The 22,826-nt window shown below is 38.0% G+C and overlaps 3 protein-coding genes and 1 long non-coding RNA gene across 10 annotated transcripts; 3 read left to right on the top strand and 1 right to left on the bottom strand.

Annotated features, from left to right (window-relative positions):
* The first annotated feature begins 906 nt into the window (after positions 1 to 906).
* Positions 907 to 4,406, top strand: LOC103426031 (25.3 kDa vesicle transport protein SEC22-1). 3 transcript variants are annotated; one of them, XM_008364121.4, is made up of 7 exons: positions 957 to 1,169; positions 1,611 to 1,646; positions 1,736 to 1,955; positions 2,203 to 2,363; positions 2,484 to 2,630; positions 2,751 to 2,827; positions 4,003 to 4,406. In XM_008364121.4, the coding sequence occupies exons 3-7, from the start codon at positions 1,768 to 1,770 to the stop codon at positions 4,084 to 4,086; spliced, it is 657 nt and encodes a 218-aa protein (XP_008362343.1). In that variant the 5' UTR covers positions 957 to 1,169; positions 1,611 to 1,646; positions 1,736 to 1,767; the 3' UTR covers positions 4,087 to 4,406. The 3 variants fall into 3 exon arrangements, with proteins under 3 accessions (XP_008362341.1, XP_008362343.1, XP_008362342.1); XM_008364120.4 differs by having other exon boundaries at positions 979 to 1,169; positions 1,566 to 1,646; XM_008364119.4 differs by lacking the exon at positions 1,611 to 1,646 and having other exon boundaries at positions 907 to 1,169.
* A 2,446-nt stretch (positions 4,407 to 6,852) lies between these two features.
* LOC103426032 (peroxisomal (S)-2-hydroxyacid oxidase GLO4-like) lies at positions 6,853 to 9,986 on the top strand. 5 transcript variants are annotated; one of them, XM_008364122.4, is made up of 12 exons: positions 6,853 to 6,999; positions 7,363 to 7,510; positions 7,588 to 7,712; positions 7,808 to 7,854; positions 7,941 to 8,018; positions 8,158 to 8,282; positions 8,450 to 8,507; positions 8,621 to 8,683; positions 8,820 to 8,889; positions 9,152 to 9,252; positions 9,341 to 9,445; positions 9,538 to 9,986. In XM_008364122.4, exons 2-12 carry the CDS (start codon positions 7,368 to 7,370, stop codon positions 9,715 to 9,717), a joined length of 1,095 nt encoding a protein of 364 aa, XP_008362344.3. In that variant the 5' UTR covers positions 6,853 to 6,999; positions 7,363 to 7,367; the 3' UTR covers positions 9,718 to 9,986. The 5 variants fall into 5 exon arrangements, with proteins under 5 accessions (XP_008362344.3, XP_070673441.1, XP_017185232.3 ...); XM_070817340.1 differs by having other exon boundaries at positions 6,856 to 6,994; XM_017329743.3 differs by lacking the exon at positions 7,363 to 7,510 and having other exon boundaries at positions 6,862 to 6,999.
* Positions 9,987 to 10,607: 621 nt separating this feature from the next.
* LOC108169893 (uncharacterized) lies at positions 10,608 to 11,509 on the top strand. The gene is made up of 3 exons (XR_001786206.3): positions 10,608 to 10,745; positions 10,827 to 11,113; positions 11,199 to 11,509. It is a non-coding gene; the product is annotated as an uncharacterized lncRNA (long non-coding RNA).
* A 168-nt stretch (positions 11,510 to 11,677) lies between these two features.
* On the bottom strand, positions 11,678 to 19,252 carry LOC103405232 (protein PHYTOCHROME-DEPENDENT LATE-FLOWERING-like). Its single transcript, XM_008344209.4, has 12 exons — positions 18,813 to 19,252; positions 17,938 to 18,001; positions 17,798 to 17,862; positions 17,615 to 17,698; positions 17,093 to 17,173; positions 16,787 to 16,948; positions 16,601 to 16,699; positions 15,127 to 16,517; positions 14,505 to 14,731; positions 14,210 to 14,355; positions 13,627 to 13,665; positions 11,678 to 13,545 (listed from the first exon to the last, which is right to left on the bottom strand). Exons 1-12 carry the CDS (start codon positions 18,954 to 18,956, stop codon positions 12,040 to 12,042), a joined length of 4,008 nt encoding a protein of 1,335 aa, XP_008342431.3. The 5' UTR covers positions 18,957 to 19,252; the 3' UTR covers positions 11,678 to 12,039.
* Positions 19,253 to 22,826: the final 3,574 nt, after the last annotated feature.

The following is a 22,826-nucleotide window of genomic DNA, read 5'->3' as shown; positions in this document are numbered from 1 at the left end:
CAGTTAAATTTGGAAGAAATGAACGGGGTGTAGTAAATTTAGATTTAGAGGATTTTAATAAATAAAAAACATTTAGTGACAAATTTCAATGGATTTTCATAGATTCTGTAGGGAAAAAACTTGGAAATATTAAGATGTTTATAGGATGGAAGAGGATGGTTTGGTATTTATAGAATTTTTTTTTATTTATAATTTTTAAATTTTTTTGTCTACTTGAATTATAAGGGCCGTTGGATTATATTTTTTGGCAATCCAAAAGCTCAGATTGTGCCACATGGGCATAACTGATAGATTCACTTTTTTCGAATTTTTCTTTTTGAATTTGTAACCTAAATATGTCGGCTAATTTGGACCATTGGATGATATAGCCTTTACAAATCTAACAGCCCATATCACGCCATGTGTCCAAGCAGTTGAGTTTAAATTTAAAATTTTTTACTGTTGAAATCCAATGGTTCAAATTTTGTTCCGTTAGAATCCAATGGTCCACGCTACCCCATTATGAATGCACTTGGAAATGCAGCCTTCACCCTGCTTTTTTGTCCACCCACGCATTTCTCAGCTGCGAGTGTAGTCCCTACACCTAACGCAAAAAAATATATAGCGTGGCTGACTCCATGTTGATGTTAGATACAAATCAAGGAAGAGGTCGGGCTAGAATCGCCTGATGGACCTGTTGTGCGGGCTTGGGCCCACTCAGTTGCCTGACTTTAGGTCACGGGCTAAAGCCATTTTCCCTTGTTTTGGGCATTTTTTGTGCAGGTAATGCTGTTCACACACCAATTTTTTTCTCACATACCCTTGTTAATTTTTTTGGTATTTCTTCAATTCATTCAATCCGAGTGCCAAAAATTAAGAATGCGTGTGAAAAGTAAAAATAAGTAAGTGGGAGACACCACCCTTTTTGTCCGTTTGCCCGTTTGCCCATTTGCCCGTTTGGCCGACTGCAGTAAGATGTTGTACCTTTGAAATTTCGGGCTTTGGCTTGGCTCTTTCAAGGTATAACCCCATAGCACGCAGAGAGAGAGGGATCGTAGATTAAACTCGAAAAATCAACCCTCATTTACTCCGTTTGGTCCCCGAAACTCCCCTTCCACATCTTCTCTCAATTCTTCTCGCTCAGATTGCACCATCGTCCTCACCGTTCCTCAGATCAATGCTATAAACGGGTATTTGCTCTGTATTTTCCAAATTCTCTATCAAGTTTCTTTTTTCTTTGTTTTCAATTTCTCAGATTTATCGTAAATTTTTGGATTTCAGCATTTTCTTTTATGATCTTGTAGAAAATTGTGTAAAATTTGTACTTTAGGGATGTTTTGGGGCAACTGGGTTTAGATGGTTGAAGGGTTTGGGTTTGATCTTTGATGCCTTGTGATCGATCAGCTGGAATTACAGAATTGGGTAGCCCGTGGATCATTTTTGTTAGCTAAAAGCACAATTAATTATAAAACAAAACTTGGCTCTCTTTTAAGGTTTAATTTTGTTAGATATTGAACATGGGATTTGGGTTTTAACTGTATTGGCATAGAACCCAATTTCTAAGTCTTCATGTTTAACCTTATCAGAAAATCGGGTGGACTAGTTATTTAACGGTGTAGATCTTTTCGTAGGAAGATAATGCATATCGTATAAGGCTGTCTGGCAATGTGAGTATATTATTGCTGTATTTCTTGGTAGTTTTTGGATTTTTCAAGTTATTCTGGATCTGGGATTTGATGATTTTGACATGGGGCAGTTTTCGCATTGCTGGGAAGTTGTGAAGTGAAGATGGTGAAGCTGACAATGATTGCTCGTGTTACTGATGGTCTTCCACTAGCAGAGGGACTGGATGATGGCCGTGATGTAAAAGACTCGGAATTCTACAAACAACAAGTCAAGGCTTTATTCAAGAACTTGTCAAGAGGCCAAAATGAGCCTTCAAGGATGTCAGTTGAAACTGGTCCTTTTGTTTTCCAGTATCCTTGTCACTTTTGTCTTTATGATTTATGGTGTTTATAAACTGTGTGCGGTTTGTTGCACATCTGTTGACTTAATCTAATATTGGCAGATAATATGTTAGTTTCACTTAACTGCTGTTGTCATTAAATTTAAGTTGCTCATTCAGTAATTGTCTTATCAATGAATTAAACTGAATGCTATGTATTCAATGTTCTCGTTAGAGGACGAACATACAACTGTTACTGCCTTGACCCTTATTCTTAGCTATATCATCGAAGGACGTGTGTGTTACTTAACAATGTGCGACCGTGCCTATCCAAAGAAACTTGCCTTCCAATACCTTGAAGATCTCAAGAATGAATTTGAGCGTGTTAACGGGACCCAAATTGAAACTGCTGCAAGGCCTTATGCATTCATTAAATTTGGTAGGTCTATTGCCAGAAATTGTTGTCCCTCATATGTTAAGTAGAATTTTGTACTTATTGTCTACATTTTGGTTCTTCTTTAGCTGTGTTTGATTTCCTTCCACTTTTTGTGTTTAAAAGATACATTCATACAGAAAACAAAGAAATTGTACCAGGACACTCGCACTCAGAGGAATATTGCAAAGTTGAATGATGAGCTCTATGAAGTCCACCAAATAATGACTCGCAATGTTCAGGAAGTGCTTGGTGTTGGTGAAAAGTTGGACCGTAAGTCTCTTTTTGCTTCTAGATGGAAGGGGTGTCCTTTTTTTTTTCTTTTTTCTTTTTTTTTTGTGTGTGTGTGTGTGTGGATGGGTGATAATTTTCCTCCCGAATTTCATTTTACAGAGGTTAGTCAAATGTCCAGCCGTTTAACATCAGAATCTCGTGTGTATGCTGATAAAGCGAGAGATTTGAATCGACAGGTTAGTCTTATCTGACTAGCTGTGATGGGCAATAGTCTAAACTAATACTAGGTGGACTTCCCAAACATTACATATCATATGATTTCCCTGCACACCCTGTCCTTGATACTTGTTTGAATAATGTAGCGTCTAATCATTTCCATTATCATTCCCTTGGATGGGACATCTTCTGTATGTCTCAAATTCAATAAAGTTGTAGTGTCTTGTGTTGGGTATGAATGCAGCTGTGGTGGCGGCATTTACATGACACCTTTCTTTTGTTTACTTGAATGCTCGTTCAAAAGCTGTTATTTATTCAAGCTGCTGGGCTTGTAAAATTCAGTTAGCTGTTGCTGATGGTGCTGTATGCTGGTGCTATTACTAAGCCCTAATAATTGGGGTTTTTTGTTTTCTTTGTACGAAATAGGTCTGAATAGCCACATTTGTTTGAATTAGGAATAATACAATTATGTTGCCTTCTCCAATCTGCCATGAGTTCTCTTGATTGAAGCTGTTTTTGTCAAAGAATTAGATCATATGTGAACTTTTAGGACTTGTTTGATATCCTATTTGAAATTTTTTTATCATTTCTCAAAACATTTCTTGAAAGCAATTTTTTTTAGGACTCAAACTTATTTGGTATGCGATTTAAAAATGTTAAATCTTACAACTTAAACTGGACAAAGAGATCCCAAAAGAGAGGGTGAAGGGAGAAAGAGGAGAGAGAAGAAAAGAAAGTAAGACATGATTGGAGAAAAGAGAAAGAAGAGAGAGGATTAGAGGAGATAGAGAGGAAGAGGAGTGAGAGAAAGAACCGAGAGAATGAAGAGAGTGGATTGGAGGAGAGACGAAAAAGGTAAAAAAAGAAGATAAAAAAAGGGGAGATGGAAAGAAGAAAAGAGAGATAGATTTGGAGTGAGAGGGGAGGAGGGAGAGAAAAGAAATAAGTGCATTTAAGTTTAAAAACTTTAAAAACTCACTTTCTGTTTTTTTAGAGAATAGACTGTATTTTTGAGTTAATCTTGAGTTTAGTTTTTAAAAATAGGCCTACCAAACAAGTTTTTAAGGCCTAAAACTTGAAAATTGTTTTTGAGTTTAAAAAGTTGGATTCAAGTAGAGTACCAAACATGCCCTTATTTTCTCGAGTAGTATGTAGCTGAAACTTACTACTTTATCATTTCACTTCTTAAATGTAGGCTCTGATCCGAAAGTATGCACCTATTGCCATTGTGCTTGGAGTGGTTTTCCTCCTTTTCTGGGTCAAAACAAAGCTCTGGTGATCAAACTGCCTCATCTATGTTCTGAATTTGTGACGATTTTGACGGGCTTCTGTTTGTTGCGGTGGACTGCTTCCATTCCATTCCAGACTTGGGAACTTCAGATTGGCTGCCTTATCCTCATGAAAGATTTAAATGATGTTTTGGGGTTACTTTTGTTGGTCACGCGGAGTTTGATTGGGAAAATTAATTCTGTAAGAACCTCTGCTTATGGGGACATATCCACCCTTATGAAAGAGACCCCTCAAAAGAACAAATTGAGTCGTGGGATCTTATCAGTCGTCATACTACTAAGTAAAAGGGAATAGATTTTGTCAAGTTCACTTACTGACTAACATTATTTGTGGCGTTTTAAGAGAAGGGTCGGTCAGTTCCTATCGACAGGAGCGCATTTGTTCGGTGTATTCTGTCAATCGGTCTTACTGTTTATGATTCTTGCACTACAAGATCTACGAGATCAATGCATTCCGTTGTGTAATAGCGATTTTAGTTGCCACTTTTCACTGGTCAGCCATGGGTAAATGAGCTTGCACAAAACTGGTAAGTGCTTTGGTGACGACTCGAATCGTGTCGAACCATAAATTGCTACAAACCAATCAAACTTGATGCAGAAAACCAATTTGTAAGACCAAATCAGCTCAGACGGCTCTATTGCTCCACGAAGGGGTGGGGTGTTGTAGCCCGGTTAAAAGCATTCACCCGTGAACACAATGCCTTGAGTATAATTTCTCGCTCCTCCAGTATCACTTGAATTAACAAAGAAAAGTTAGAAAACCTCGTTCACAATCAACAAACTTTTACTAAAAGTAAATAAATTACAAGGATTTTATTTTTAATAAAAATTGTATAACAGTCGGAAACACACATCTACCTTCACATTAGTGGATTTTGGCCAATATCTTGTAAAATTATATGGGATGATGGATTTTTTGACTAAATGAGTTAGAGATACAACTTTCATGTCCAGCTTTTCCTTGTTTGGTCCAACAAACACATTCATGTATTGCTCATCATATTCATGTATTGACAATGTAGGCTATGCAGACGGGATGCATACCACGCTTTCGTTTGGATTTTCGAGATTGATGTTCGGATGGATACATCCCGTCTGCATAGCCTACATTGTCAAGATTTGATTATAATGAATCTCCTCTTTAAATCTTTTTTGCAAGCCAAAAAAAACAAGTTGTACTTTTTTTTTGTATTCATCAATTGTCGTCCATGATAATTGAACTCGTGACCTCGTCCAACAAAGTGGAGACTCACTAAATTAAAACTTGATTGTTCCAACAGCCTCCACAGCACCTGAGGCTCCCAAAAGGTGATCAATCATGGATTTTGTGGAGTTCACTCTTAGCTGCAATAATCAGATCATAGTTTTTCAGCATAGAGTCATCTCATAATTTAAGTGACTGGGAAGACGTTTTTGTTTACCTCCGGATTCTTCCCAAGACAGCGGATTAGAGTGCAATATTCTTTCAGATCACCCGTCGGTGTTGATGTAGCATATGCGTTTATGTAGTTTACATCTTCTCTGCTGACACCAGACTGAGCCAAGAGCAACTACTGTCCCTGATTTTTGATACATAAAGCGAAGGTTGATGAGCACACCATCAAGACACTTTCGACAACATATCAATACAATACGGATGCACGTCCTTTCTCACGTCCTGCAGGGATAAACTCTGGTGGTTGAAATATATGCTATCAGGATGAACCGCAGTCATGTGATATGCATAACCAGTGAAGCTTCCACCTAGAAACTCCATGTAGATTCCATCCACCATAAAGCATCATGTCCTGAAAATTTTAACAGGTTTTGATGAGAGCATTTGGCTAATTGACCCAAAGTGAAAATTATGTCTTATCTGATTAAGAGTTGGTGAAAACTTACGGTTTCACCTCGCGAAATATGATATGCAGCATTCAGTATACAAACGTTACTTGTGGCACCATCGCATTATCACAACCAACGGGGCAAAAGCAGATGTGCCAACATTATGCTCAGGGTCGATGTTACTATGGAGACAGATGCAAGTTTTCTCATGAAATGAAAGTGAGGGAAGAGAAGTGGTTCAGTAGCAAAGGAATTTTGGGTTATCATGGAGACAGCGGCAAATTTTCCAATAAAACGAGAGAAAATTACAGGGGAACAGGTGGCCTCGCGCAAAGGCGGTTCTGGATGAACGTAGTGATTGAATGAACATGAGAAATCGAGCTCAACTAGTACAATTTTGTTGAAATTATTTTGTTTCTCTATGACTGGTGATCAACGTTTTTGACGAAAGCTCAGTAGTTTCCGAGATACGTGGTTCCCCATGTTTTTTATCTGCACTTGAAGCAGCTCTTTTACTTGTTATACTAACCGTGAAGTCTCCCGTTGAAGCTTTTAGTTGTGCACCATAAGCATCAAAATATCCCAAGTGATTCTACTGCCTACTGCAACAACTCAAAGTCTGCTTGCTGGAGCTGCTGCACCTAATCACAACTCAAACCTCTCTATTGCTCAAGTCCATTAACGGTCTGTCGAGTAGGAATCACTTCTGCTCGTAAGCGTTTTTGCTGCAGGTAATTTTGCTACGAGTACAAAAATTTTGTGCAAAAGATTTTTTTTTTTTTCTTCTATTAAACATTGTCGTAAGCGCTTTTAATTATTATAATAAAAATAAAAATAAATAAAAACCTAAGTACTGCCAAAGCTCCAAGCCAAATTTCTGGGCCCCACATATATCATGAGTAATAATATTCCCAGAAACGGACAAAAACATCAAATAAAAATATAGATCAATTTTTCACTCAGTCCCAAGCGCAGAACTACTCAATCGAGCACGATTCTCCATTTCTCTCATCCAAAATTCAACAAAGAACTTGGTCAGCGACAAATTAGGGTTTTGCAAGTTTCAACTCACAGCACAGGTAAGTCTGTAGCTCTTTTGTTTTTTGTTTTTTGTTTTTTTTTTTTTTTTTGAGTGGACGGATCATCATGCTTTCTTTTTCTAATGGATTTGAAGCAACTCCCTTAATTGTTTTAGTGCTACTTGTGAAATTTCATGTTGTTCTGCAAATATTTTTCAAATTTCAGGCAGGAAAATATAAAATTGATGAGTTTATGAATTTGAGATTGTATTGCCATCATATTCATATGTTTCATCAAACTTTGAGATTCCAAGTGATTATACAGTATCATCTAGGATAGATTGTCAGTGATTATACGGTCTGATCTAGGATAGATTGCTCGAAAACTCGAAAGCTAGGAGTGGTTAATGTTTATGTTTTCAGGATAAATGGCATCCGAACCCGTCAATGTGAATGAGTACCAAGAATTGGCTAGGCAAGCCCTTCCGAAAATGTACTATGATTACTACACTGGGGGAGCTGAGGACCAGCACACACTAAAAGAGAACGTTGAAGCATTTCGCAGAATCACGTAAATGTTTAATTCTACTGCTGAATGCTCCAACATATGGTGTAATTACATGAGTGAGTCCTGTGTCTTTGTTCCAGGTTGCGGCCTAGAATTCTTGTCGATGTTAGCAGAGTAGATATGTCAACCACCGTATTGGGTTACAAAATCTCAGCACCTATAATGCTTGCTCCTACTGCCATGCATCAATTGGCCCACCCCGAAGGTCTAAAATCTGAATAGTCTTCCAAGATTTCTCCGCTGAGATTGGTTTAAGTCTATAAGACGCTAATTTTTACCTGCTCTTTATATTCAATGTAGGAGAGGTTGCAACTGCTAGAGCAGCAGCTGCGTGTAACACCATAATGGTATCCGTATAAGTTATGACATGCATTGCAACTGCTAAAGCAGCATGCGTTGTTTGGTATTTGAGTTGTGGTATTTTTCTTTGTAGATTTTGTCCTACATGTCCACCTGCACTGTGGAGGAGGTTGCTTCGAGCTGCAATGCTGTTCGGTTCTTTCAAATATATGTATTTACCCTCTCTTGAGTTCATTTTAATTTTCCAAGTCAAATTTTTCTTGACAGCAATATTCCCTCTTACTTCCAGTTTTCAACTCTTGTCCTGCCTAAGAGGGCTCAACCTATCAAATGTACCCTTGTTCGAACAGGTTTACAAAAGACGAGATATCTCAGCTCAGATGGTTCGCAGGGCTGAAAAAAATGGATACAAGGCTATTGTCCTAACCGCTGATACTCCCAGACTTGGTCGAAGAGAGGCAGACATAAAGAATAAGTTAATCTCATCCCCTATTTTTCTGTGGTTGTTTCTCCATGTTTTGCAATTTGTTCTTTGAAGTATAATAGGAAAGAAACTCTTCTGTGTAACATCATGTCGAATGTTGTTTTGTTAACTGTATAGTACTCCTCTTGATTGAAGCATGACTGTGATAACTGCCACAGAATGGTAGCGCCTCAGTTGAGGAATTTCGAAGGCCTTATATCAACTGAAGTAGACAGTGTGAGTGGAATAGTTTATTTCTGAAAACTTTAGTCCAAATGTGCAATGTTTGTCAGCTGTATAATCCAAGTGAAAGGTTCGTTTTATCCATACACATGACACTTTCTCTGCAGGATGAAGGGTCAAACTTGGAAGCTTATGCTAAAGGGACCTTTGATGCTTCTCTGTGCTGGGAGGTGTAACTCAGTAGACTCGTCTGATTGCGTTTTCATATGCTTGTAGACAATCTGTTAGAGATCTTTTTATTTCCCAGCGTGCTAGGTGGTTTCTTAATTCTTGAATGCTTAGTTATCGCATTGATCGTGTGTGCAGGACATAGGGTGGCTGAAATCTATTACAAACTTGCCAATTCTAATCAAGGGGGTTCTCACTCATGAAGATGGTAACATATCAACTGATAAAGGCTTCATATCTTGAGATCTTCTAATCTTACTATGTGTAAATATTATACTCATAAACGGAAATCAATTTGGCAACAGGTCTAGAAAATGCTAACTTCTCCAGGAATTTAAAGCAAAATTCTTGAACATTTAGTAAAATCTGCAGCAAAATTCTCAAGTTCTGTGTTACAGCCAAGTCATAATATTCAGCGTTGAGATACATTGGACTGTCTGATTCTGAATGGTGGTTGTTTTACATTTCAGCAAGAAAGGCTATGGAGGTAGGTGTTGCTGGGATTGTTGTCTCCAACCATGGAGCGCGTCAACTCGATTATACTCCTGCCACTATTTCTGTCCTGGAAGAGGTGCTACTCTCTTTCACTTCATCACTTTTACTGGTGTAACTTGTGAGACACAAAAACGGCATAACATTTATATCCACAATGTATTCAGGTGGTTCATGCTGTTGGAGGAAAAATTCCTGTTCTTTTTGATGGAGGAATACGGCGAGGAACAGATGTGTTCAAGGCGCTGGCCCTCGGTGCACAAGCTGTCCTTGTAAGAATCATATCCACAACACTGCATATTTGAACCCCTAAACTACTTCTACTATTTGTGTGGCCTTTCTTATTGATACAATGTTGCTGCAGGTTGGAAGGCCCGTTGTCTATGGCCTAGCAGCAAACGGAAAACAGGGAGTTAAGAGGGTGATCGAAATGTTGAAGGATGAGTTTGAGCTCACAATGGCCCTTTCTGGCTGTCCTCGTATTAGGGATATTACCAGTAGCCATGTCAGAACAGAAAGTGATAAACTCCATTCGATGCTCTAATTTATTTAAGTGATGTGATTTCGCACATCTCTTTCTCCCCGCAACACTCTCTGTATTTTCCGGTCTCTGGATTGAATAAATTAGAGGAGAACCGTGGACATAAACAAACAGAGGTGCGCAAAAGGAGAAGGAATCATTTTTCTATTGTAAAAACATCAATTAAGATAATATTCTGCAGAGACGTGGATGGAACTGTAGATTCTAAAACTAGCTGTTGTAATCCAACTTTTTTAAAGACGAAACTCGTAGCTTCTACTCGATTTTCTTCAGCTTTGGTCTCATTTGTTTATGTGATTGATTGCTTTAGGGTAGTAGAATCATCATTTCAGCTTAATCTTTTGGTTTCTGGTCTCATATTGGTTAATCGCTTCGATTTTAGATTTCAAGTCTCATATCGTGGGCAACCAAAGCTCTAAGGAGCACTATATGCCTAAATAATCAATCATGTCAATAAATGAGATCAATCTAATTAGAAGAAAAATTGAATATAATCGGGGTAAATTTTTTTCAATTTAAGCCATGATGTCATGCATAATAGAGCATTTTGGTCAATTTTCTATCTAAGTTGATTTCACCATTCATTGCATCTCAACAGTCATTATCTTTGGATGTAGCCAAAAAATAAAAAATAAAAAAAGACAATCTACCTTACATAATGGCATGATATCATTTCACATACAAACGCCATAATCCAAATTGTTTATTCTTCTATAGATGATCTTTAGAGTGATAAAGAAAGTCATTAATTCCGAATATAATGTTTATACAGTACGATGATGTTAAGCGTCATATAAAGAGGAATGACTCTTTACACGAGAAATTTTATCCTTAAAATATCAAGAGGGGCCCAATTGATATAATTTTTCTAGTGTTTAAGACGGCTAGATTGCTCGAAACCCGAAAGCTGGTTTCTTTCGTCTTGAATGCCTAGTTATTGCAGTGATTGATCGAGTATGCAGGACACAGGATGGCTGAAATCTGTCACAAACATGCCAATCCTAATCAAGGGGGTTCTTACTCGTGAAGTGGTAAGATCAACTGACTCTTTAAGTCGACGTGCGTCCAGATTAGCCCTTCTGATCAATGTCTGTCGTTTTACCATATTTCAGCAAGAACGGCCGTGGAAGTAGGAGTTGCTGGGGTGGTTGTCTCGAACCATGGAGGCCGCCAACTCGATAACACTCCTTCCAATATTTCTGTCCTGGAAGAGGTGCAATCTGTCTGCTGCTACTTCATCATTTCTTTTTATCCTGTGACGAATTCAATTGGAAAGTTGTATGATAAAGTGTTCAGGTGGTTCGTGCTGTTGTAGGAAAAGTTCCTCTTCTTTTCGATGGAGGAGTACACCGAGGGACAGACGTTCAAGGAGTTAGCTCTCGGTGCACAAGCTGTTCTTGTAAGAATCATATCCACCACCACTTTAACTCTTAAAACTTGGTCTATTTTGGTTGTGCCTGGACTTGTTCTCAATGTCGGTGCAGGTTGGAAGGCCGAGTGAGGCGGCGGGTGATCGAAATGCTGAAGGATGAGTTTGAGCTGATATTGGCCCTTTCTGGCTGTCTAGTGTCAAGGATATTACCAGGAGCCATGTGAGAACACAAGAGTGAACATAAACTCCACTCCATGCTTCAGTTATCTAACTTTTGGGGCAAAATGCAAATTTTAAACTAGCCATTGTAATTCAAGTTGTTTTCTCACGAGAAGGGTGATTCGAACTTGGTGCAAGAAATTGAAATGATTTTTTGCACAGGTGATCTTTGATGATAATAAAAATTTTGAGTGGTTAAGATTATGATGTCTGTACAATAAAAATACGTTAATGTTAAGTGGAAGAAGTAGTAGGTTCTCTCATGGAAAGGACACAAGTATACGCACACGACCTGCCTTCTCCATTGGATATTGAAATAAACAAGGAAATAATTTGGCCACAAAAAAAAAAAAAAATAATAATAATTGAAAATACTTTCACAATCAATCTTCACTTATAAACATTAACCATTCCCCAAGAATTTACACTAGGATGGATCTCATTTCTCAGCCCCTTCTAGCATAAATCATTACACTCCAGTAGATATATATATATATATATATATATATATATATATATATATATATATATATATATATATTCACCTTTTTACCCTGGAAAAAAGGGTGATATCATGTACTAAGTCTAAGCTAATACTTCTTCTGCCAAAATTTATGTAAATGTTACTGTGTTAAAATGACTAATAATTCTACATGTCAGACTTAACTGTGGGATTTGAGGGGGAGGCTGAACTATTTCCTCCCCAGAACACCCCCAAAGATCTGATAGTTTTGCTACGGGTTACCCACGGAGTTACTCTTATTCATACCTTGAAGGTCCATAGGAGAATTTGCCATACTACCAACTGAGCCGTGCGTTTGAGAGCTTAGCTGTGGGCTCGCGGGACAAGCCTCTGGATTACCAGCACTCATGGTATGCATTGCCCCTGAGCTCAGCTGTGGACTCATTGGAGTTCTTTGGCTCATTTGCTGTGGGCTAGCCTCCTGCTGCTGCTGCTGCTGCTGGCTTTGGTGGGTCAGTTGTGAAATTCCCGAGGGAGAGCCCACCTGCTGTGGCGGAACAACAGCCTGTAGTGGTGAAGTCGTTTCTTGCTGCTGCTGTTGCAATTGCTGCTGTTGCAATTGCTGCTGCTGCAATTGCTGTTGCTGTAACTGCTGCTGCATTTGTTGTTGCTGAAATTGTTGCTGCTGCTGCGGGTTCATGTACATATTTGTCCCTGCCATCCCCGCCGTCAGCTTTGGTGGACCCATAGGCCCCATTCCTGGCCTGTGTTGCATTGCACTCATATTGCCTCGATTCAGAGTCTGACCCAACATTGCGAAACCAGCAGATCCAGGATGCATCTGTCTGCCTCCCGGCAGCCCAACTGTGCCCGACTGAGGACTGCCTGACATGCCCCCTCGGTTCGGTTGCATCCTCAATTTTGATGCCATGAGAGCTTGTGTTAATCTTCCAGTTTGAAATTGCTGGGTTAAATTGCTAATATTTGAACCCTGGGTTAAATTCATTGGATTCTGACCCACATTGCCCATTCCGGAAATGGGCGTCATGGGCGCAGATCCCATTCCCCTTGCAGCTCCCATGCCCACCGTGTTTCCAACACCAGAAAGTCCAACCATGTTATTGCCTAAGCTTCCCATAGCTGTTCCAAGTCCCATCATCATTTTTCTCTGCATCTGCGGACTCTGTTGCTGTTGTTGCTGTAATAGGTGATATTGCAGGGTGGTAAGCTTATTATTCGCCATGGGTAACTGCATGTTGGAATTCTTCCCAAACTGTGAAAGCGAATTTGCTGCCAGCATCATTGATCTCTGGAGCTGGGGATTCTGTTGTTGAATCAAAGAGTGTTGGCTTTGCTGCTGCTGCTGTGGAGGTGGTGGTTGGTGTTGCTGTTGCTGCTGTAGTTGTTGGTGCTGCTGGTGTTGTTGCTGCTGCTGCTGGAATGATGGTTGTGACTCGATCTGTTGTTGGCGTTGAGGCATCGAATTCACTGTCATGAGCCCTTGAGACATCTGTAAGGCCTGAGGGTTTCCAGGGGGCAGCATCCTTGTGCTTGGTAGAAGATTCTGGGATGAAGTTAAGGATGAATTATTGCCACTAATTGACTTTGCAACCTCATTGGACGGCTGGCCTGAAACTGACTCTGCATATTGTTGCATCTCAGTTGCGGAGTTGCTACGGGGGAGCCCAGAAGCATTTGGTTGAATGCTTGGGGCAATAGTCATGCGGGTTGGCTTTGGTTGGATGTGATTCTCTGAATCATAACCATCCTTTACCATCTGAAAAAGAATATAACATAAATCACAAACGAAGTGTGTAATTTAAACTCTTAGTTAACTTCAAGAACATTTAAAACATACCAGTGAACAGAACTGTGCTGCAAGCAAATCCGCTGTGTGCTGTTGTAGAATAAGTATAGATATAAACGTCAGTACAACAGAAAACACAATGAATGATATACAGTGAAGGTTATCCCGACTTAGATCCAGTCAAGCTCTTTTACAGAAACAAAGTTACGATTGACTCTTCTAAAAATTGTGTAATACGTTACGATCAACCATATGATAACAAATTATTGTGAATGCCACCAAGCTCCATAAAGCAGAATATTTTAGGACAAATATCATACAAACATTGTGCAACCAATGGCAGAATATGGAGAATATACATGCAGGAAAATTCCACGAGCCAACAGCATGATTTGAAGGGGCAAAAGGAAGTCTGGAACAGGGATGTGAAAATGATAACAAATAAAGAGCAAAAATGCTAAAAATATCAAACCACAAAAGACAAGTATTTCTGTAAATTTATATTTTGAGAAAATAAATCTTCAGTAAGATGGGATGACAAAATAATTTGTTGATAGCCTCAACTAATTCTGGTAATGCTGTGTTCAAACAATCACCTCAGACAGCAAAGTGTAGCTTGTAGAATAACACTTACAGTATTGGGCAATGTAGGAAGATGTTCCTCGGCAGACAGAAAATCACCATCATCTACTTCGCCGTAGTACATTGCTACAGTACCATCATTTGGTCTCTCTGACATGATCAACCTAGTTCGCTGCTTGGGAAGATAAACAACATTTCCTGCAGAGTCAAAAGTAGATTTTTGAATCATAAGCAAGACAGAAATTCTACTAGATATATAAGTTTGTAACCAAACTGAAACATCTGGCCCAGATTTGAATAAATATATTAAAACAAAAGGCATAACTGATTGATAGGATATACTGCACCTTGAACAATATGCTCTTCCTTCACAAAATTCAAAATTCTAATTTTGCAGATATTCATGCTTCCACCAACAAGTGACTTCGACAAAGGTCTCTCACATGAATCATCTTTGAAATCCTCATTATTGGAACCATTTGACAGGCAGGCTCGCAGATGTTGATCTGGGAATGCATTTGGCTTCTTGACGGGGTGGTCATCAACCTTATTCTTTCTTTTGTTGAGATGATACCTAAAACAACACCCAGTTGAAAATAATTAAACTGTTATTGCTATATAATTAACTAGCCGTCTTTCACCACCAAAGAAGATAAGATCTAAGAAATTTGTCTGGAATTTTTGCAAGTTAGAAAAACTATGTGAAGGGAAAGTAAACAAAAACTGGGAGAGAAAATCATGTAGCCAGACTTTAGAATCTACCATTATCTCCTTGAGTCGAAACTATTTCCTGATAAATGCTTACACAATTAAGGAACACACACATTTAAAAAATTTCAACTTTCTATCCGCCTGTAGGTCAGGGAGAGGGAAAATAAAGTGCCGGTGATATAGTGCAAATAAATCACATAAATTCAAAACTAGTACCATTATTAACATATAATCAAAAGGTAAAAAGTTGGGTTATACCTCATGGTCACCGCTTCAATTTTTGAGAATTTTTCAAGCATGGTTTGATCAGCGGAAGATGGAGTTCCAACAGAAGGACTGCCTGCATTTAGTGGAACACTTATATTACTAACACTGGCAGGAGATCCAACACCAGTCATTGCTGAGGTCTTAGGGAGCGAATTTGTTTTCCGTTTAGCAGCAGCTTGAGACTGGTGTTGCCGTTGCATAGACTCATTAGCACTGGAAGTCAAACATGAGGCTGCAATAGTAGGAACTGAGGTCATTAATGCCTTCTCTTTCTGTGATGCCCCTACAGCAGAAGTTACTGCAGCTGCTCCAAAGTGGGGTCCTACGGAACCAGTAGAAAACTCCCCCGACTTTGATGATAATGGGGATTGAACCAAAGCCCCAGAAGAAAACCGAGGACTTTGAGATGATTTTCTTTTTGGGAATTGGTCATCCTTTCTTGCATCTTTCTCCATATTCTGACCAAGATTACTCCAGGATGGCTGAGAAAAATTAGATCTCATGAATGCATGCTGTGGTAATCTTTGGTGAAGCCTCGATGGATCGAGATGGCTTGTGTCTCCTTCCATGATCTGCATATCGTTCTTAATCCCACCGAGCTCTGACCCATCTATCTTACCTGTCTCCAACGGCTCTTCCTTGGCACCAAATCTCATGTTTGGCTGTCCTACAGCAAATGGCATTGTCCCAGGGTCCTGACTCATTGCCCCGTCAAACATCTGCTGGGAAAACTTCTGAATGCCTGTATTTGAAAACTGAATTCCTTTAGCCATTGCTTGCTGCTGCAAATAGTTATTCTTCCAGTTCATATCTGATCCATGGAAGCTATCCATATGTGGCCCTATTTGCTGATGTTGCATTCCATCGTGGCCAACTGGTGTGGGCCTTTGTCTCTTATTAAAACTAGATAAGGGTGACATTTGTCCATCCGGATGCTCTCTCTTTCCATGAAGAGGGACATTACCGTTCACATTGTCAGTATACGAGATCATCATGTCTTGCCCAACTGGGGAAGGTGATGCATTGACAACACTTCCTGATCCAGGGTCCTGCACACTTCTTGGGGTTCCAACACCCATTTGATACCTCAATTGGTTGGGTACTAAATGTGGTGCTGGAACAGAAGCATCAGTCATAAAACTCTTGGATCTTAGGGCCAACAAGTTATTTGTACTCATATTTTGAACGGTCAAATTTTCATGGGCATGCTGTGGCATCATATTGCCTGGAAGGGTTCCAGAATCTCCCAACCTACAGTTAGAGCTTTCTGGAACTCCATCAATGTAAACTTTCTTCCCATGTGTCTTGCTATTAGATGTGACAGTAACTTCTGGCATCTCTCTCAACCTCTTTCTCCGGATTCCAGTCAATGCCAAATCGAGCTGCAAACACAAAATTTTGATATGATTAAAATGCATCAGTTCATCCAGGTGAAGTACATCAAACAAACCTAAAACGTAATTACCTTTGTGGGAACTGGATTCTTACAGAGCCTGTCCAACTTGGGAGTTGGATCTAAATAAAGTTGTGGCTGCAAAGCTTTCAATATTCGGGACTCCATTTCCTGCAATTTGAAGTGAATATTGACATCACAACTTGAACATATAACAGAAAACTATTTGGAAAGAATGGGAGACATCAATTTACTAACCATCAGGTCACCATAAGCCCAAGAATTATCTGAGATCAGTGGGATATCCTTCACTACATTTTCCAATGACATTTTAAGGCATACTTTATTTACAATAACGGATCCATGGGTAGGGGTACTACCGGGCCCTTGTTCAAAAGCACATTTGCGATAATCACGAATCTGCAAGAAATCGCATGTACCAATTTTAAAACACGGAGTATAACCAAATAATGTAAAATTTGTAACTGTTGTCGTATTCACATTTCGAAATACTTTTTCATTGGAATATTTGACTGTACTATCTTAACAAACAAGATAACTCACCTCACACACAAGTGTTCCATCGACATACTTGCAAGGTATATCATCTAGAATATCTCCAGGCAACCGGCCAGATTCAATTGCCTTTAAATATGTTTGCAAATAAAAAAGGAACAAAATCTTAGCATAAAAAAAGCTGCAGAGCAAGAAATCCCAGATATTAATTTTGATGCAGATGACAAGGTGTTGTAGGTGACATGAAGTGTCTTCTAAACTATTTAAATCAACAAAATGATGAAGCGCCTTTTGAAAAATAACCATGATTTCTCCTTTTTCCTTTTTGATTTTACACACTCATTGCATGTAATGCATGCTCGTCAATGGGTCAAGTCCATTATTATAAGTCAGTTTTCTGGAGTTAACTGAATCAGCAAAAACTTTATATTGAAATTTTAAATGGAAGAGTTTTATGCCATACTATATTGCATGCAACCATTGATCTTCCAAACAAAAATTGCAACATTCTAACCATAACTGGAGACTCGAAAGAAATAAGGGGGGAAATTCAAATGACTAGACATTTACCGAAAAAAGAGTTTCTGACGTCCTATCATATGGGTGTAACAACTTTGGAACATCTTGATGTGTAGCTTGATGCACAGTGTCATTCTGAAAATTTATAAATACAGAAGACCTTAAGAATAAGAAACAAGATTTAAAAGAGCCATGTTTCCTTCTCATCCAAAATTATATTTCTCTTCAACAAACCTCTGATGGTTTTGCAAAAGAATATCCATCTGGGAAGAGATTCAAAATGAAGGAAACTTCGTTTTCTGTCATAACAAAGGGAAGAAAAATCAAGATAAAACTAAGGGTAATCCCCAACCCCCTAAAAAATTGTGACAAACCTGCAGATACAAGAAGCCCTTCAGAAGACATTGATGGACCAGAAACCCCGGCCCCACTCTCACCCTGTACATACCATAAGTGAATCCAATTAGTCCAAAAAACAAAAATAGACCGCAAACAGTACATCAAACCCTCTACTCATTCTCCTTATCCAGGGGTTCTCAATCAAACTACAATTAAAGCCTTCCGCTTACATATTCCATTTCAGAATAAGTAAAAAATAATGCTCAATTCTGTTTCAGTTGGAAGAAACAGGAAAATAATAAAGATTCTGTTCTGTATCTTCTTTCCTGCACCTTTTAAGTCCGTTCAAGAGCAGCAAAAGAACAGTTCCATAACCCTTGGGGAATTAAAAATTAACGGATACGGATTTAGCTTCAAAATTGAGAAATCATAATATGACCCAAATATTCAATTCGAGGAGCTGCATCAGAAACTTCTAATTTCAACAATTACTTAAAAGTACCCATTTTGAAAACAAAGTGCTGGATCTAAACATTTTAATTTCAACATCCATTTTCCACCCAAATATTATTAACATTCAGCAGAATTGACCCAAATATTCAAATTCAGGCTCAGTAAAAAGCCTGGACACACTTTCTGAGCAAAACCCAAATGCCGAAAGATCGAAAATAGCTGCAAACCTTTATATCAATTATTTCCTTGTATATTTTAAGCAACCAAAAACAGCCCAAGCAATCACACAAGTTAACCCTCCGCTTAATTATAATAATTAATTCACTTCAATTATCAGTCTTCAAACTTAATTTGCTTACTATCAGAGATTCAATTACTTTTTCTCACATTGCCACTCATTTTCCCACATTTTCTCAGCAACCAAACAGCGAGAAATTCACCAATCTCAAAACTTTACCTCGAGCATTCTGGGGACAGCTCGGGAGCTGCTGTCATTGGTAGTCTCGGACACGTCATCGCCGCCAACGTCGGCCTCGCACTGCAGAGGCGGCTTCGGACGGAACCTAGTACCGGTCTTGGAAACCTTAAACGAAACACCCATGACTGGGTCGGGAATCTATAGCCTTGAATTTCTCAGAATTTCAACCCGGGGGTCGTTATTGGGATGCAGGAGAGCTCGGATCATGGGAAATTAATTGGAGAACGATAAATTTTACAAACAAAAAAATTGGGCAGAGGAACAAAAACCCTAATTGAAATCTGTGCGTCTGTAATTTAGTTAGTGTTGAATTTGACAGAAAATAGGGCAGAGGAAGAGAGACAGGAGGGGAGTTGTGGAAGTCGTTGTACAAAGTTAGTGTTTTTACTGCTGTTATTGTTGTCTGATTTGATTTTTATTAGGATTTGGGAGGAAGATGAAAAACCTCTCATTGGCTGCGCTGCCAAGCCAAAGTGCCGGTAAGGTTTTGGTCTGGTATTGCTGTGTTTTGAAAAAAAAAAAAAAAAACTGTTTTTATTGTGTTGTGAGAGTAAGTAATTGTGAAATAAAAATAGTCTTATTATGAGAAATTATCCCATCGTCATTTTTTCACTCTTCTTAAAAAATTTAAAACTAATCATACTTCTTAATAAAAAAAAACAAAAAATAAAATAAAATTATTCACACACAAAGAGTGCGTGCTCATCGGCTAGTCTCTATAAATACAAGACACTAAGCAACGTAGAAAGCCCATTCAATTCAACAAACAACTCAAACGCTTTATGTGAAAACCCTCGTTCTACATGAAACCCTTCTTACACTACTAAGACAAACACTAACTATCCTAACCCTGAACACCATTACTTTTGCTTGTTTGGTTACCTATCTAAGACTTGGCGGGCGAAGAGTTACTCATTCTTTTGCCTAAAGAGGTCATCTCATTAACTTCTCGGTGAAGCGACGTGTTCGACATAGTGAAAGTCAAGTCAGTTATTGAACTTCACGATGATCTAGTAAACTTGTTTTCAAGTTCTAAAACCCAAGGTCGAGTTGTATTCCTTTCTCGGGTGTAATCCTCCAGATGCATAAATCAGCAGCTCATTGGGCCAGGGCCGGTCCTGAGAATTTAGGGGCCCTAGGCGAGGCTTCGAAGTGAGGCCCTAAAATTCTTTGATCTCCGGTTCTTTGTATATTGATTTGTATAAAAAAGAATTCGCTAAATATATAAAAGGTTCTATTTTCACATCAAATATTATTAAAAATTAATATCAAAAGAAAATAAATATACAAACATTATTTAAACATTACACGATTCACATTTTTAGATACAAATGTACTAATGTTTGTAGTCAAGAGAAGAACAATAAAACTTGATGATTAATAGAGTAAATAACAATAAAACTTGATTGAGGAGTATAATTAATTCAACGCCAATTGTTTCTCTTGTGTTTTTTTTCTTCTAAAATCAACATTACACTAACGAATTGAATATTAAAATAATTCATTGAATAAAAAGTTATTGAAAAGAAAAATATAAAATTCAAAGTTTTGATTACCTTAAAGTTCAATCTTTAAGACCATACGATAGTTGGTTTAAACATTCGATAGAAATGGAGAGAATGGGAAGTTGGTTTAGACATTCAATATAAATAGAGAGAATGAGAAGTTGAAAGAAAAATGATTGCAAAGAGACTTGAGTTTTATAACTTTATATGCATTTGGACAGATGGATTGACAGTAAATTTGAAAAACAAGAAAAATCTAGTGACTGAAAGGCAGCTTCGTATTTCGAACTCAACACCCTAAAGAAAAATGAAGCCAACATTTTCCACTGCACTAACAAATGAATTATGATGTTTTTTTTTTACTTTTTTGTATTTATATGTTAATTATAGAATATAAATTTTTTTAGGGCTCTTCCGAAGTGGAGGTTCTAGGCAGGCGACTACATGGACTACCCTCAGGGCCGGCCTGCGCTAAGGGATAAATCAACAGCTCATTTGTCACCACCACCATACTTTTTCCACATTCACAAAAATGATGTAGTACCAGTTTGGTATAGTTGAAATTAAAAAAAAAAAAACAACTATGAAAAATGGTTGGGGTGTAAAATGTGTTTTTTAAATGTAAAAATAAATGCTTCTTTCCAAAGTTCCAACCAAAATAAGCAGAAAAATGGAAGCAGGATTTGCTGCTTCTCAAAACTTTTTGTTTCTTTTCAAAGTAGGCAGATGAATAGTAGAGTTTAATGAAACTTTCTTAAACCCAATTATACCCTCTACGTTTCTCCTTCTCGTTTCCCTCATCGTATCAGATCTTTGACTCCGATTGTTTGAGAGCACAAGGTCCCTCAGCGAGTCGAGTCCGGCTTCGACGAGGAATTCAAGGCCGCCGACGATTCTGTTATTGGGGAGGATGATCTTTTGGAGATTTCGGCTTTACGGGAACTGTTCCAGGGACGAAATGCTTGCGATCCAGAGGTACTAAAGGTTTTGGAACTTCACCGGAAGCCTCGATGGTGTTGGCGACAGGGGTGAGAATCTGCTTTAAGTACGTTGAGTCCGATATAGGTGACCTTTAGGTTGCCGTCGTTCTTCGGCTTTAGAGCCCGGTAGTAGATGCCACAACTGTGGTAAGGGCTGGGTTGGAATTTTAGGGTTGCCAGTGGTGCACAAGAATCGGGAGATGTAGAAGAATCAGAAGATAAATGAGGGAGATGGAAGATAAAACTATAAATTAAAGATAAAACGAGGGAGATGGAAGCTAAAATTATAAATAAATAAAATAAAATAAAGATAAATGATGAAGATTGAAGATTGAAGATGAAATTATAAATTAAAAAAATTAAAAAAATTATTATATCACATTTAACATTATACATTTTTAGTCATTTAACATAATCATAAGAGTTTTACATAAAAGTTTACCGAACATTTGAACATTTTTTTTTTTGTTGTCAAAAGTACTTTTATTGTAAATTTTTTTTTTTTTACAATAAAAATTTACCAAACACTCAACTGCTTTATTTTACAATTGATTATTTTTAGGGCACAAAGCAGTTTTTTTTTTAAAGTACAACAATATCAAACTAGTCCGTAGTTAGCTCATAATTACTCGGTCTGCATGCCACTTAGACATTGTATTTTTAGGATCAACATAAACTTTAGAGAATGCCAAACGTTTAAACAAAATATAAAAGTTTCTTCGATATTGGATTAAGATTTCAAATCTCTCTTATTTTTTCAATATTTATGAAAACATCGACCATATTGAAGAAACTTCGAACATTGGTGCGAAGTGGTGGTAGTACTGTCTATTTTGTGTTTAATTTGTTTGCATTTTGGATTAAGCAAAACACTGCCGTTATAGTAACCTTTTTATCTCATGCCAATTGATAACTCCTTAACCTTGAGTCTTTTTTCCTTAACCAAAAAAATATTTATTTAGTAAAAATAGTTTCTACTTTATTATTATTTTAACGCAGTTATCACTTTTTTCCTACAGTATTTTTTTTCTTTTATGCACCACTAATTACTTTTATCTTCGAATACCCATTTAATTTTTTCAATTCAATGTCGAAATCAAGAGGTTTTAGTCGTATTGTTGTTGAAGGTGACTCGAAGCTGGTGATTGAGTCTATTCGTGGCTCTTATAAGTTATAACCCCTAGAGGCTAAAGTCCATTCTGGAGGATGTTCATTGGCTTGATGGGTATTTTGAAAACATCTGTTGGAGACAAGCTGTCTGGCGAATGCTGTAACTAGTGCTAGGCTTTTCATGTTTGCGATAGAACTTTGCCTTTGGCCGCTCGTTAGGCTTTTCTCTTTGATTGTACTCAAAGGGGTTGTCCTATGGATTTTTCTCTTTAATGAATTTCTTTTCTATAAAAAAAAAAAAATAAAATAAAATGCCTGTGAAAATCATTTATCGAAAAACTAAGAACAGTAGCAATAATAATATGTTTAGAAAAAATAAAATATGAAAAAAAACCATC

The sequence above is a fragment of the Malus domestica genome, chromosome 17, assembly GCF_042453785.1.
Source record: "Malus domestica chromosome 17, GDT2T_hap1".
Classification (NCBI taxonomy): domain Eukaryota; kingdom Viridiplantae; phylum Streptophyta; class Magnoliopsida; order Rosales; family Rosaceae; genus Malus; species Malus domestica.
Note: the sequence above shows the minus strand (reverse complement) of the source record. Positions and strands in the feature narration are given on the sequence as shown.

What these genes read in the sequence shown, in the direction of transcription:
- LOC103426031 (XM_008364119.4), top strand. Translation starts at nt 1,768, where the DNA reads ATGGTGAAGCTGACAATGATTGCTCGTGTTACTGATGGTCTTCCACTA. An exon ending in ACTGGTCCTTTTGTTTTCCA is followed by an intron (nt 1,956 to 2,202) that starts GTATCCTTGTCA and finishes CCTTATTCTTAG; the next exon opens with CTATATCATCGAAGGACGTG. An exon ending in CGAGAGATTTGAATCGACAG is followed by an intron (nt 2,828 to 4,002) that starts GTTAGTCTTATC and finishes TCTTAAATGTAG; the next exon opens with GCTCTGATCCGAAAGTATGC.
- LOC103426032 (XM_008364122.4), top strand. Translation starts at nt 7,368, where the DNA reads ATGGCATCCGAACCCGTCAATGTGAATGAGTACCAAGAATTGGCTAGG. An exon ending in TTCGGTTCTTTCAAATATAT is followed by an intron (nt 8,019 to 8,157) that starts GTATTTACCCTC and finishes TTGTTCGAACAG; the next exon opens with GTTTACAAAAGACGAGATAT. An exon ending in GAGGCAGACATAAAGAATAA is followed by an intron (nt 8,283 to 8,449) that starts GTTAATCTCATC and finishes TAACTGCCACAG; the next exon opens with AATGGTAGCGCCTCAGTTGA.
- LOC103405232 (XM_008344209.4), bottom strand. Translation starts at nt 18,956, where the DNA reads ATGGGTGTTTCGTTTAAGGTTTCCAAGACCGGTACTAGGTTCCGTCCG. An exon ending in CTTTTGCAAAACCATCAGAG is followed by an intron (nt 17,699 to 17,797) that starts GTTTGTTGAAGA and finishes ATAAATTTTCAG; the next exon opens with AATGACACTGTGCATCAAGC. An exon ending in ATGGAACACTTGTGTGTGAG is followed by an intron (nt 16,949 to 17,092) that starts GTGAGTTATCTT and finishes GATTTCTTGCAG; the next exon opens with ATTCGTGATTATCGCAAATG.